Raw genomic sequence first — 13,754 nt, 5'->3', positions numbered from 1 at the left:
CTCTGTCCAGACCATTCAGTATTCTGTATGTTTCAATTAGATCCCCCCTCATCCTTCTAAACTCCATTAAGTATACACCTAGAGTCCTCAAACGTTCCTCATATGTTAAGCTTTTTATTCCTGGGATCATTGTCATGAACCTCCTCTGAACACACTCCAGGGCCAGTATATCCTTCCTGAGATATGGGGCCCAAAACTGCACACAATACTCCAAATGTGGTCTGACCTGAGCCTTATAGAACCTCAGACATATATCCCTGCTTTTGTATTCAAGTCCTCTCAGAATAAATGCCATCATGCAGTTGCCTTCCTAACTACTGACTCAACCTGCAAGTTTACCTTGAGGGATTCCTGGACTGGAACTCTTAAGTCTCTTTGCACTTCAGACTCCTGAATTTTATCCCGATTTAGAAAATAGTCCATGCCTCTATTCTTCCTACCAAAGTGCATGACCTCACACTTTCCCATGTTGTACTCCGTCCGCCACTTCTTTGCCCACTCTCCTAATCTATTCAAATCCTTATGCAGCTTCAATGCTACCTGTCCCTCTATCTATCTTTGTATTGTCTGTAAACCTAGCCAGAATGCCCTCAGTTCCTTCATCCAGATTGTTAATGTATAAGTGAAAAGTTGTGGTCCCAACACTGAACCTTGTGGAACACCACTTGTTACCAGCTGCCATCCTGGGAAGGACCTTTCATCCCCACTCTCTGCTTTCCATGCTAGCACCTTGCCTCTAATATCATGGACTCTTATCTTACTCAGTGGCCTCCTGTGCGGTACCTGGTCAAAGGCCTTCTTTAAGTCCCGGTAGATAATATCCATTGGCTGCCCTTGGTCTAACCTGCTCATTACTTAGAGTCATAGAGTCATACAGCATGGAAACAGACCCTTCGGTCCAACCCGTCCATGCCGACCAGATATCCCAACCCAATCTAATCCCACCTGCCAGCACCCAGCCCATATCCTTCCAAACCCTTCCTATTCATGTACCCGTCCAAATGCCTCTTAAATGTTGCAAACCAGCCTCCACCATTTCCTCTGGCAGCTCATTCCATTCACGTACCACCCTCTGTGTGAAAAGGTTGCCCCTTAGGTCTCTTTTATATCTTTCCCCTCTCACTCTAAACCTATTCCCTCTAGCTCTGGACTCCCCCACCCCAGGGAAAAGACTTTGCCTATTTACCCTATCCAGGCCCCTCATAATTTTGTAAACCTCTATAAGGTCACCCCTCAGCCTCCAACACTCCAGGGAAAACAGCCCCAGCCTGTTCAGCTTCTCCCAATAGCTCAAATCCTCCAACCCTGGCAACATCCTTGTAAATATTTTCTGAACCCTTTCAAGTTTCACAACAACTTTCTGATAGGAAGGAGACCAGAATTGCATGCAATATTCCAACAGTGGCCTAACCAATATCCTGTACAGCCGCAACATGACCTCCCAACTCCTTTACTCAATACTCTGACCAATAAAGGAAAGCATACCAAATGCCTTCTTCACTATCCTATCCACCTGCAACTCCACTTTCAAGGAGCTATGAACCTGCACTCCAAGGTCTCTTTGTTCAGCAACACTCCCTAGGACCTCACCATTAAGGTCCTAGGGAGTGCTAAGATTTGCTTTCCCAAAATGCAGCACCTCGCATTTATCTGAATTAAACTCCATCTGTCACTTCTCAGCCCATTGGCCCATCTGGTCAAGATCCTGTTGTAATCTAAGGTAATTCTCTTCGCTGTCCACTACACCTCCAATTCTTCAAAGAATTCTAGCAGATTTATCAGGCATGATCTCCCCTTGATGAAACCTTGCTGACCTTGCCCTATTTTACCATACACTTGCAAGTATTCAGAATTCTCATCCTTCACAATGGATTCCAGGATCTTACCCATGACCAAGGTTCGGCTAATCAGTTTGTAATCTTCCATCTTTTGCCTTACTCCCTTGTTTATCAAAGGTGTCACATTAGTGTTTTTGCAGTTCTCTGGGATCCTCCCTGAGTCTAGTGATTCCTGAAAGATCATCACTAACATCTCTGCTATCTCCCTTAAAGTGCTGCAGTGTAGTCCATCTGGTCCAGGGGATTTATCCACCTTCAGGCCATTCAGTTTTTCTAGCACCTTCTCTTTGGTGATGGCTGCCATACTCAGCTCTGCCCCCTCACTCTTGAATTTTTGGGATATTACTTGTGTCTTCCACCATGAAGTCAGACGCAAAGTAATTATTCAGTTCCTCAGCTATTTTTTTGTTCCCCAACACTAGCTCTCCAGTGTCAATTTCCAGGGGCCCAATGTCCACTTTTGCCTCTCTTTTGCCCTTTATATCTGAAGAAACTCCTGAAGAAACTCCTTACAGCCTTCCTTTATATTACTGGCTGGCTTACCCACATATTAAATCTTCTTCCTCCTTATTTATGTTTTTTTTTGTTGCCCTCTGTTTGTCTTTGTGAGCTTCCCAAACCTCTGGTTTCCCACTGCTCTTCACCACATTGTATGCTTTCTATTTTGCTTTTATACTATCCCTGACCTCCGTAGACAGCCAGGGTTGTCTCATCTTCCCTGTACCATGCTTCTTTTTCCTAGGGATGAAGCTCTGCTGTATCTCCTGAATTACTCCCTGAAACCCCTGCCATTACTGTTCCACTGTTTTCCTGTTAGGCTCCTCTCCCAGCCAATTCTAACCAGCTCCTCCCTCATGCCTCTGTCATTGCCTTTATTCAGCTTTATACCATTATCTCTGATTCTATCTTCTCCCTCTCAAATTGCAGAGTAAATTCAGTCATATTATGATCACTGCCTCCTAAGGGTTCCTCAACTTTAAGCTCCCTTACCAAGTCTGCCTTGTTGCACTAAATCTAGTATTGCTTGTTCCCGAGTGGTTCCACCACTAGCTGCTCCAAAATGCCATCTCATAGACATTCCCTTTCTTGCAACCCACTACCAACCTGATTTCCCCAGTCCACCTGGACTGGACACTGGAGGAACAGACAAGCCAAACCCATCCCTTCAACTTGTGGCTTTTTAAATATTCATTTACAGGATGTGGCTGTCACTGGCCGGGCCAGTATTTATTGCCCATCCCTAATTGCCCAGAGGGCAGTTAGGAGTCAGCCACATTACTGTGGGTCTGGAGTCACATGTAGGCCAGACTGCAGAAGGATGGCAGATTTCCTTCTCTCTAGAACATTCGGCTGAATCACTGCGTCCAGTATAAATTGGTCAATCTGGGGGTTAATTCCGAGGAGTAGCTAAAACACTCCACAAAATAAAGTTGCAGTTAGGAAACAGTTTGAATTATTCTTTTATTTTTCGTCCCCCCCCCCCCCCCCCCGAGCACTGCAACGCTTTCATTTGCAAGGCGTGTCAAACATTCTAGGCAAAAGTGAGGGCTGCAGATGCTGGAAATCAGAGTCTAGATTAGAGTGGTGCTGGAAAAGCACAGCAGGTCAGGCAGCATCCCAGGAGCAGGAAAACCATCAGACATTACAATCTGCCCGCTCAGTGCCAGGAGAGTGACCCCGCGTGTGTCCCCATGGGGGGTACCTTCCCGCCCACAGCTCCCCACTGACTCACTGTGTCGCCCTGTGTTCCAGGCCTGTGCATCATCATCTCGGTGGAGGTCATGCGGCAGTCTGTCAAGCGGATGATTGACAGCGAGGAGACCATCTGGATGCAGTATCACTATTCCTGGTCATTCGCCTGCGCCAGTGCTGCCTTTGTCATCCTCTTCATCGGGGGAATCACTCTCCTGCTCATCTCTCTGCCACGTATGCCCCAAAACCCATGGGAAACGTGCATGGATGCACCACCAGAACATGTGTGAGGTGGGGGTGGGGAATCAAATTCACTCACAGGGATATGGTGGACAGCTTTATTTATGGTGGCTAAACAGGGAGACTCATCTTCAGGGGTTTCTTAAAACAAAAAAAATTCACAACTTTAATTTCAAAAAACTGAAATCGGAAATGAAAGTAAAACATGCTGGAAGAAAAAGAACTGTGGATGCTGGAAATCTGAAACAGAACTTGCTGGAGAAACTCAGCAGGTCTGGCAGCATCTGAAGCAAAGTTAATCTTCGGGTTGAAAATGAGCCCTTTGCTGTTCTGCACAAGTCCCCAGTCTGCTCCAAGCACTCTGCTCCTCTTCCTCCACACACCTTAACATTGCAGCTCATTCTCTTCCACCTCAGATTTCCTGCAGTTCCAGTATTTTCCTGTCAGGAAAAACTGAAATATTCAGGCTTTCATTCGGGGAACTCGAGACATGGGAAGTGTGTCAAGGCCTGGACATTAACCTTTCATTCTCTTCCAGATGCCTGCTGCGCACTTTGTGCTTTCTTTAAATTTCTTTAGCAGAACAACAGGACATGAATAAGTCCACTCACCATTAATAGTGAGTCATTGATGGGGTTATGACTGGGAACTGCGTTGATGATAGCTTTGCTCTCTCACAGTCAGCGTCCTGGTAACACTGTATCATCGACACTCTTCTCAGCACTCAGCGTCGTGAGGATGTGTTTCTCAACAACGATTATTAGATTCACCTCTTGTGGGAAATGGGGCCACGTTAGCAGACCTCACTGTTGTGAATTACTGTACGTGTTCTTGGAACGGCAGGTTAAACATAAACACCTTAAATACACAGCCATAAAAATAAAAAGAAGGAACTGGGGATGCTGCAAATCTGAAAAGTAAACAGAAATTGCCGGAAAAGCTCAGCAGGTCTGGCAGCAGCTGAAGAGGGAAATCTGAGTTAACATTTCAGGGCCAGTGACCCTTCCTCAGAATTGGCAGTTAGCACAGATTCTGCCAGACCTTCGAATACACCACCACAGCTGGCTTCAGGATATTTCCTGATCAGCCTGTTGAGAGATGTTATTACATATCCCAAGAGCAGGTGGGAGTTGAACCCGTACCTCCTGGCTCAGAGGTAGGGACACGACCATTGTGCATACCACCAGCTCCAAATGTAGAGACATAGGGGATAGCAGCAGGAGGAGGCCATTTGGCCGTTGAGCCCCCTCTACTATTTATCACGATCATTGACTGATCTTCCATCGCAACAGCCTATTCCAGCCTTCTCCCCCTCACCTTTGATTCCATTTGTCCCAAGTGCTATATCTAGCTGCCTCTTAAATACATTTGGCATCAACTACCTCCTGTGGTAATGAATCCCACAGGCTTACCACTCTTTGGGTGAAGACATGTCTCCTCATCTCCATCCTAAATGGTCCACCCCGAATCCTCAGACTGTGACCCCTGGTTCTGGAAGCACCCACCATCAGGAACATCCTCCCTGCATCTACCCTGTCTAGTCCTGTTAGAATTTTACAAGTGACTATGAACCCCCCCCCCCCCATTTGTCTGAACTCCAGTGAAAATAATCCTAACTTAGACAATCTCTCCTCATACATCAGTTCCCCCATCCCCATAATCAGCCTGGTAAACCTTCACAGCACTCCCATGAGAGCAAGAGCAACCTTTCATAGAATTCGAACAGATTTGTCAAGCATCCTGACTCTAGCAAATCTTAGCAGGACTTATACACTTATTGGTAAGGTCCTAGAGAGTGTTGCTTGGAGTGCAGGTTCATAGCTCCTTGAAAGTGGAGTCGCAGGTAGATAGGATAGTGAAGAAGGCATTTGGTATGCTTTCCTTTATTGGTCAGAATATTGAGTACAGGAGTTGGGAGGTCATTTTGCGGCTGTACAGGACATTGGTTAGGCCTCTGTTGGAATATTGCGTGCAATTCTGGTCTCCTTCCTATCGAAAAGATGTTGTGAAACTTGAAAGGGTTCAGAAAAGATTTACAAGGATGTTGCCAGGGTTGGAGAATCTTAGCTGCAGGGAGAGGCTGAACAGGCTGGGGCTGTTTTCCCTGGAGTGTCGGAGGCTGAGGGGTGACCTTATAAGAGGTTTGTTAAATTATAAGGGGCATGGATAGGGTAAATAGACAAGGTCTTTTCCCTGGGGTGGGGTCCAGAACTGGAGGGCATAGGTTTAGGGTGAGAGGAGAAAGATAAAAGGGACCTAAGGGGCAACTTTTTCATGCAGAGGGTGATACATGTATGGAATGTGTTGTCAAAGAAAGTGGTGGACACTTGTACAATTACAGCATTTAAAAGGCATCTGGATGGGAATATGAATAGGAAGGGTTTGGAAGGATATGGGCCAGGTGCTGGCAGGTGGGATTACATTGGGTTGGGATATCTGGTCGGCATGGATGAGTTGGACCGAAGGGTCTGTTTCCGTGCTGTACGTCTCTATGACTCTATCTGGTCCTATTGCTGCTTTCTAAATGCTCTGCTATAAAGTCCTTGATAATAGTTTCGAGAATTTTCTCACTACTGATGTTTGGTTTACTGGTCTATAATTCCTGGTTTTCTCTCTGGCTCCCTTTTTGAATATTGGCTACCCTCCAATCTGCAGGGACTGTTCTAGAGTCTATAGAATCCTGGAAGATGACCACTAATGCATCTACTATTTCTATAGCCACTTCTTTAGGTATTCTGAGATGTAGATCATCAGGCCCTGATAAAGCTTAAGAAGTTCAGATCTGCACATTGTTCATTGCGTTTACCTTAACAACCACTCCCCTTCCAAAATTCCCAAGCAATCTTAAACAGTTTGAGGAAGTTTTCTTTTTAATGTAGTTCAAATATCAGTATGTTTGTAGCAGCATTTACTATGGAATATGTGAATCCATGTATGCAGATATATTCCTGACTCCAAACATAGGTTAATCCATGTATTCAACCTTGCCGTCAAATCCTGACCTTGTCTCGCAGTGACATTTTTGAGGTTTGTAAATCCACTCATTCAGGGAGAACAGCTTCAACCATCTGAAATCTCACCTGAGAGCAATAATCAGAAATAAACAATTACACCCTGGATCTGTAGCTTAACAATTGGCAAAAGCTTCAACATTGGATTATTATGTCATTCACCACTTCCCACATTTGTGTGACAAATGGCTTTGGGGTTTTTTAGATGCTGTAGAATTTATTGAGATTTCCCTAAATCTAAGCATGTGTGAAACTTGCATTTTAACTACATCACTACTCCTTACACATCCCTTTATAATAAACATATACCCAAACTTCTCCCATCAAGAAATCTGTCACAAGAGAAAATGTTTTCCTTGAAATTGGCTGTTATTTTTTTTTGCCGTGGCTTTATCTCCCTTGAGTCAATATTTCGGTGATTGTGGAGGATGGGGCTTGTAGGTTGCTCTGTTCAGTGGTTCAAACAAGCACTGATGACCCTGACCCCTTTAGCTGACCCTTCTCCTAGTTTGCCCAGAAATCCTCCTGCGATTGCAGTATGTGTGACTTCTAAAATCTGTGGAGATTGCACTGGTGAAAATGCACCTCTTAAACATTGAGCTTTGCCCCGATTAGCGTTCTGCTTTTTGTGGTTGAATTACATCGAATTGGAATTACCAAACAGTCGAGAGGCTTTTGGGTCTCCACTCATGTACAGAATACTCCATGTGAGCCCGACTGATCAAGTTATTAAAAAGCACATGCTACAGCAGAGTTCCTAGTATCAAACTATACTTTGCAAATACATATTAGCTGAATTATGAGGCCTTCCCCCTCCCTCAGATACCTTTTATATAATAGTTTAATTATTAGACACGGTTGTTTGGCAGCACAGAACTTGAATATTGAGAAAAAACACATTTTGTCAAAGCCTTTCATCTTGCACTCATCAGGACAATTGACAAGAAATACCAAAGTAAAGGGGAAACAACTATAAGGAGAGAGTGTTGATTGCTGATGTTAATGATGACTGACAGTTAACTGATAAGCTTTGTTTAAATTCTACAGCAGGCAGGCTGACTCTGATAGGGCAATATCTTGACCGGAAAATAAACCAGCAAATGGCTGTCCCCTATTATGTTGAGTTGAAACAGGCACTGTGTGTGTGTGTGTTTGTGTGTAATGTTCTTTCTTTGTATGTTAATATATGCAGCTTCCAGTTCTCACAAATGTGCCACAATGAGCCCAACTGACAATTCTAAATTGGTTGACAATGTAATTCTTTGTACAATCAGAATTAAAAAGCATTTGTTGTTCGATTGGGGATTTACATCTAAAACTGGATACTGTGTTTTGTAACCATGGTCAGTACTTTGCATGTTGTAACCAGCTGAAAGGACATGCTGTTTGATATTGTCTGCCAGTCTTTGGGTAGTACAGCCTACTTACTTGGCAGCATACCGGTAATGAAACAACATACCACAAGGCTCATTTGTGTGGTCGGTAGATGTCTTTTTGACTTGACGGCAGGATTTTGTTATAAACAAACACCAATCATAACTACAACATTATAGCAGCATGACACAGCAAGCTTCAAGAGTTGCTCAAACCTTTCAGATAACCTACCCAGGAAGTCTGCGCCCTTTGCCGGACCAAAATGACAGCCTTAGAGCTGTTCACGAGTTTGTGTGATTATACAGATAAAAGTGATCTGATCAGGGTCGCCGTTATCCCATCGCATGACCTTGATGTGCCCTATTTTCAGCATCAAGTTTCTACGTCCAAGAAATGGCTCTGACCTTATTTACCAAGGTGTTAATTAAGAAGCCAGTCTTACAATGTAAAGCACTATAGGAATCCCAATGTGTATATTGACTAGTGAAAGTAGGCTGTTAGTGCACAGTAGTAGAGAACTCCAGGCCAATAACTCAACTTAAGGCATCAAGAAAAGTGATTTCATTTGACTGTTAGATTTCAAATTTGAATTTGAGTGCAGGGTGGAGCCAGCCCATCAAGGAAATTCTTGCATGCAGCTATGGACTTCTGTATTGGAAGCATCTCATTTAATATTGGAAAAATGCAAGGAATAGCAGGTTACATGTGATTTCATTGAACATACAATTCTCATGGAATCCAAATAAAGATGTTTGAGGAGATGGGTCTAGCAGAGAACTCATGGCAAAGCCATTTATTTGGGATGCATAATGTCATTAAAATTGAATTCAACTGCACAAGTTACTGAGTTCATAAGTTTAGTGAGTACTGATTCACAAAATTGCTGCAGTGCAAATATCTATTGACTCTTGAATGGTGAATAGTCCAGCATTGTTAAATGAGCATATGGATGCTACATTGCTATTAATATGTGAAATCCTGTATGGTCTTCACAAATATGAAGAAGTGCTTCACCGTATAAGTGGAAAACTTGTTTGAAACTGGTTGTAGCAAGTTACCCAAACATTGGCCAGTTTATGTTGTGCCGAGTTAATCAGAGAGTTGAACGGATGTCATTTTTGTTGTCTTTTTTGTGATGATGTCCTTTTATCAGGGCTCCTAAGTAGAAAACTGATTTATAAGTAGGACCTCAGGAGATTCCTGCAATACCTGTCTGATTCTCATTGACCCATTGGCCCATCTGATCAAGATCCCGTTGTACTCTGAGGTAACCTTCTTCGCTGTCCACTACACCTCCAATTTTGGTGTCATCTGCAAACTTACTAACTGTACCTCTTATGTTCACATCTAAATCATTTATGTAAATGACAAAAAGTAGTAGACCCAGCACCAATCTTTGTGGCACTCCACTGGTCACAGGTGTCCAGTCTGAAAAGCAACCCTCCACCACCACCCTCTGTCTTCTACCTTTGAGCCAGTTCTGTATCCAAATGGCTAGTTCTCCCTGTATTCCATGAGATCTAACCTTGCTAATCAGTCTCCCACGGGGAACCTTGTTGCACGCCTTATTGAAGTCTATATCTGCCCTCATCAATCCTCTTTGTTACTTCTTCAAAAAACTCAAATCAAATCCGTGAGACATGATTTCCCACACTGACTATCCATAATCAGTCCTTGCCTTTCCAAATACATGTAAACCCTGTCTCTCAGAATTCCTCCAACAACTTGCCCACCACCGACGTCAGGCTCACTGGTCCTATAGTTCCCTGGCTTTTCCTTACCACCCTTCTTAAATAGTGGCAGCACGTTAGCCAACCTCCAGTCTTCCGGCACCTCACCTCATACAAATATCTCAGCAAGAGGCCCAACAATCACTTCCCACAGAGTTCTGGGGTACACCTGATCAGGTCCTGGGGATTTATCCACCTTTATGCATTTCAAATCATCCAGCACCTCCTCCTCTGTAATATGGACATTTTTCAAGATGTCACATCTATTTCCCTACATTCAAAATCTTCCATGTCCTTTTCCACTGATGCACAATACTCGTTTAGTACCTCCCCATCTCCTATGGCTCAACACACAGGCTGCCTTGCTGATCTTTGAGGGGTCCCATTCTCTCCCTAGTTGCCACTTAGTCTTTAATGTATTTAGAAAAACCCTTTGGATTCTCCTTAACCCTATTTGCTAAAGCTATCTCATGTCCCCCATTTGCCCTCCTGATTTCCCTCTTAAGTATACTCCTACTTTCTTTATACTCTTCTAAGGATTCACTCGATCTACCCTGTCTATACCTGACATATGATTCCTTTTGTCTCTTAACCAAACTCTCAATTTCTTCCAGCATTCCCTATACCTAACAGCCTTTCCTTTCACCCTGACAGGAATATACTTTCTGTGGATACTCGTTATCTCATTTCTGATGACTTCCCATTTTCCAGCCGTCTTTTTACCTACGAACAACTGCCCCCAATCGGCTTTTGAAAGTTCTTGCCTCATACCGTCAAAATTAGCCTTCCTGCAATTTAGAACTTTAACTTTTAGATTCAGTTTATCCTGTTCCATCACTATTTTAAAATAGATTTATGGCGCTGACCCGAAAGTGCTCCCCCATTGATACTTCAGGCACCTGCCTTATTTCCCAAGAGTCGGTCAAGTTTTGCACCTTCTCTAGTAGGTACATCCACATACTGACTCAGAAAATTTTCTTGTACATACTTAACAAATTTCTCTCCATCTAAACCTTTAACACTATGGCAGTCCCAGTCAACAGTTGGAAAGTTAAAATCCCCTCCCATAACCACCCTATTATTCTTGCAGATAACTGAAATCTTTTTACAAATTTGTTTCTCAATTTCCCACTGATTATTAGGGGGTCTATAATACAATCCCAATAACGTGACCATCTCTTTCTTATTTCTCAGTCCCACCCAAATAACTTCTCTGGATGTATTTCTGGGAGTATCCCCCCTCAGCACAGCTGTAATGCTATCCCTTATCAAAAATGCCACTCCCCCATCTCTCTTGCCTCCCTTTCTATCCTTCCTGTAGCATTTGTATCCTGGAACATTAAGCTGCCAGTCCTGCCCATCCCTGAGCCATGTTTCTGTAATTGCTATGATATCCCAGTCCCATATTTCTAACCATGACAGGTTGAAGAGTGGCAGATGGAGTTTGATTTAGATAAATGTGGGGTGTTGCATGTTGGAAAAGCAAATCAGGGCAGGGCTTATAATGGTAAGGTCCTGGAGAGTGTTCTGAACAAAGCGACCTTGGAGTGCAGGTTCATAGCTCCTTGAAAGTAGAGTCACAGGTAGATAGGATAGTGAAGAAGGCGCCTGGTATGCTTTCCTTTATTGGTCAGAGCATTGAGTACAGGAGTTGGGAGGTCATGTTGCGGCTGAACAGGACATTGGTTAGGCCACTGTTGGAATATTGCATGCAATTCTGGTCTCCTTCCTATCGGAAGGATGTTGTGAAACTTGAAAGGGTTCAGAAAAGATTTATAAGGATGTTGCCAGGGGGATTTGAGCTACAGGGAGAGGCTGAACAGGCTGGGGCTGTTTTCCCTGGAGTGTCAGAGGCTGAGGGGTGACCTTATAGAGGTTTACAAAATTATGAGGGGCATGGATAGTTTAATAGACAAGGGGGGGGAGGGGGGAAAGCGGTGTCCAGAATGAGAGGGCATAATTTTAGGCTGAGAGGGGAAAGATATAAAAGAGACCTAAGGGGCAACTTTTTCATGCAAAGGGTGGTGTGTGTATGCAACAAGCTGCCAGAGGAAGTGGTAGAGGCTTGTACAATTACAGAATTTAAAAGACACCTGGATGGGTACATGGATAGGAAGGGTTTAGAGGGATATGGGCCGACTGCTGGTAAATGGGACAAGATTAGGTTAGGATATCTGGTCGGCATGGATGAGTTGGACCGAAGGGACTGTTTCTGTGCTATACATCTCTATGACTCTATGACTGCCTGTGGTCACCTATTCCCTTATTTCCTCCTGTCCTTGAGGTATAATGTGACCACCTTGCCAGCAGTATTATCCATGTAACTCTCATGCTCACTGATGTGTGACACTGTCTCCAACCATTGCTTAACTCAAACTCCCTAATTAACAAAACTGGTAAACACTCCAGTCACTGTTACTTGCACACTGATAAAATAGCAACATGCAGAAAATTGTTCTATTATGATTAAAGGGGGTTACTTAAATGTTTCACTCAGACATGATTGCAGCAACATGAGTATTAAAATGAAAACAGTTTCGCAGAGGATAATTTTTTTGTCAATGTCATACCTGTTTTGAAACTTATACAAACGAATTTTAAATTTACACTCCTCAGTTCCAGAAGATGCATCCTGCAGGGATCCATCATTTAATACTGTACTCAACTGACGCTTCATGTGTAAGGCAGTAGGCAGTGGAGCAACAGTCATGCTAATAGATGCACTTCCCAGTTAGACTCTCAGGATAGATTTTAAGAGTAGGAAACCACGCCAATTTTTCACCCACTGAGTATAAGCATTGAAGCTTGTCTGCCATCCCAGATGTGTGGAGCTGGGGCCAAACCTGGGATCTTTGGTGGGTTTGTAAGACTTTAGATTAGATTAGATTCCCTACAGTGTGGAAACAGGCCCTTTGGCCCAACAAGCCTATACCAACCCTCCGAAGAGTAAACTACCCAGACCCATTCCCCTACCCTATATTTACTCCTGGCTAATGCACCTAACACTATGGGCAATTTAGCTTGGCCAATTCACCTGACCTGCACATCTTTGGACTATGGGAGGAAACCGGAGCACCTGAAGGAAACCCACGCAGACACCGGGAGAACGTGCAAACTCCACACAGACAGTCGCCCGAGACAGGAATCAAACCCGGGTTCCTGGTGCTGTGAGGCAGCAGTGCTAACCACTGAGCCACTGTGCCGCCCTTGTTCCAAATTCAGATAGTACAGTTTGTCATGGCCTCTTGCAAGCATGGAAGAAGACACTGTGACACAAAATGTGTGACATAAACCTAGAATCATTCTTGGTGACATTATGACCATTGAAGCAATGCAAAATTCAGTATTCCAGGTGACACAATTCAGTGTGTGGTAGCAGACTGCATGAATATAACCAGTGACTTGAATTTGATTCATTTTAATAAAAGTAGTTATTAAAATAGTACACTTAAAGATCTTGACAGGAGTATTTCCTCTCATGGGAAAGTCTAGGATCAGAGGGCACAGTCTCAGAATAAAGGGACATCAGTTTAAGGCTGAGATGAGGATAAATTTCTTCTGAGGTTTGGAAGTCATTGGAACCCCTTGCCACAGAAACATGGGGGGACAGAGCCCTTGTGTATATTTAAGGGTGAGATGGACAGATTCTTGATCAGTCAGGGAATGAATAGTTATGGGGACAGAGCAGGAAAGTGGACATGATGTATGTTGGATCAGCCAACATCCTATTGAATGAAGAGCAGGCTCGTGGGGCTAAATGGTCTAGTCCTGTTCCTATTTCTGATGGTCTTAACTATTGTACTGAACACTAATGCTCTGGGGACAGAGTTGACACTTATCATTCTTAAGCTGATCTTCTATCTCAACAA

The 13,754-nt window shown here is 43.7% G+C and overlaps 1 protein-coding gene across 1 annotated transcript in view; it reads left to right on the top strand.

Moving 5' to 3' along the window:
- LOC122562279 (voltage-dependent calcium channel gamma-1 subunit-like) overlaps positions 1-8,084 on the top strand; it is a 30,292-nt gene extending 22,208 nt beyond the window's left edge. Inside the window, exon 4 of the mRNA XM_043715071.2 lies at positions 3,591-8,084. Coding sequence (XP_043571006.1) covers positions 3,591-3,820 — 230 coding nt within the window. The 3' untranslated portion in view covers positions 3,821-8,084. The remainder of the gene's footprint in view (positions 1-3,590) is intronic.
- Positions 8,085-13,754: the final 5,670 nt, after the last annotated feature.

The sequence above is a fragment of the Chiloscyllium plagiosum genome, unplaced genomic scaffold (genome assembly GCF_037043375.1).
Source record: "Chiloscyllium plagiosum isolate Xiang-an unplaced genomic scaffold, Cpla_swu_hap1 HiC_scaffold_25, whole genome shotgun sequence".
Taxonomy (NCBI): Eukaryota; Metazoa; Chordata; class Chondrichthyes; order Orectolobiformes; family Hemiscylliidae; genus Chiloscyllium; species Chiloscyllium plagiosum.
The sequence above is the reverse complement of the archived record's forward strand: the minus strand, read 5'-3'. Positions and strand labels throughout refer to the sequence as shown.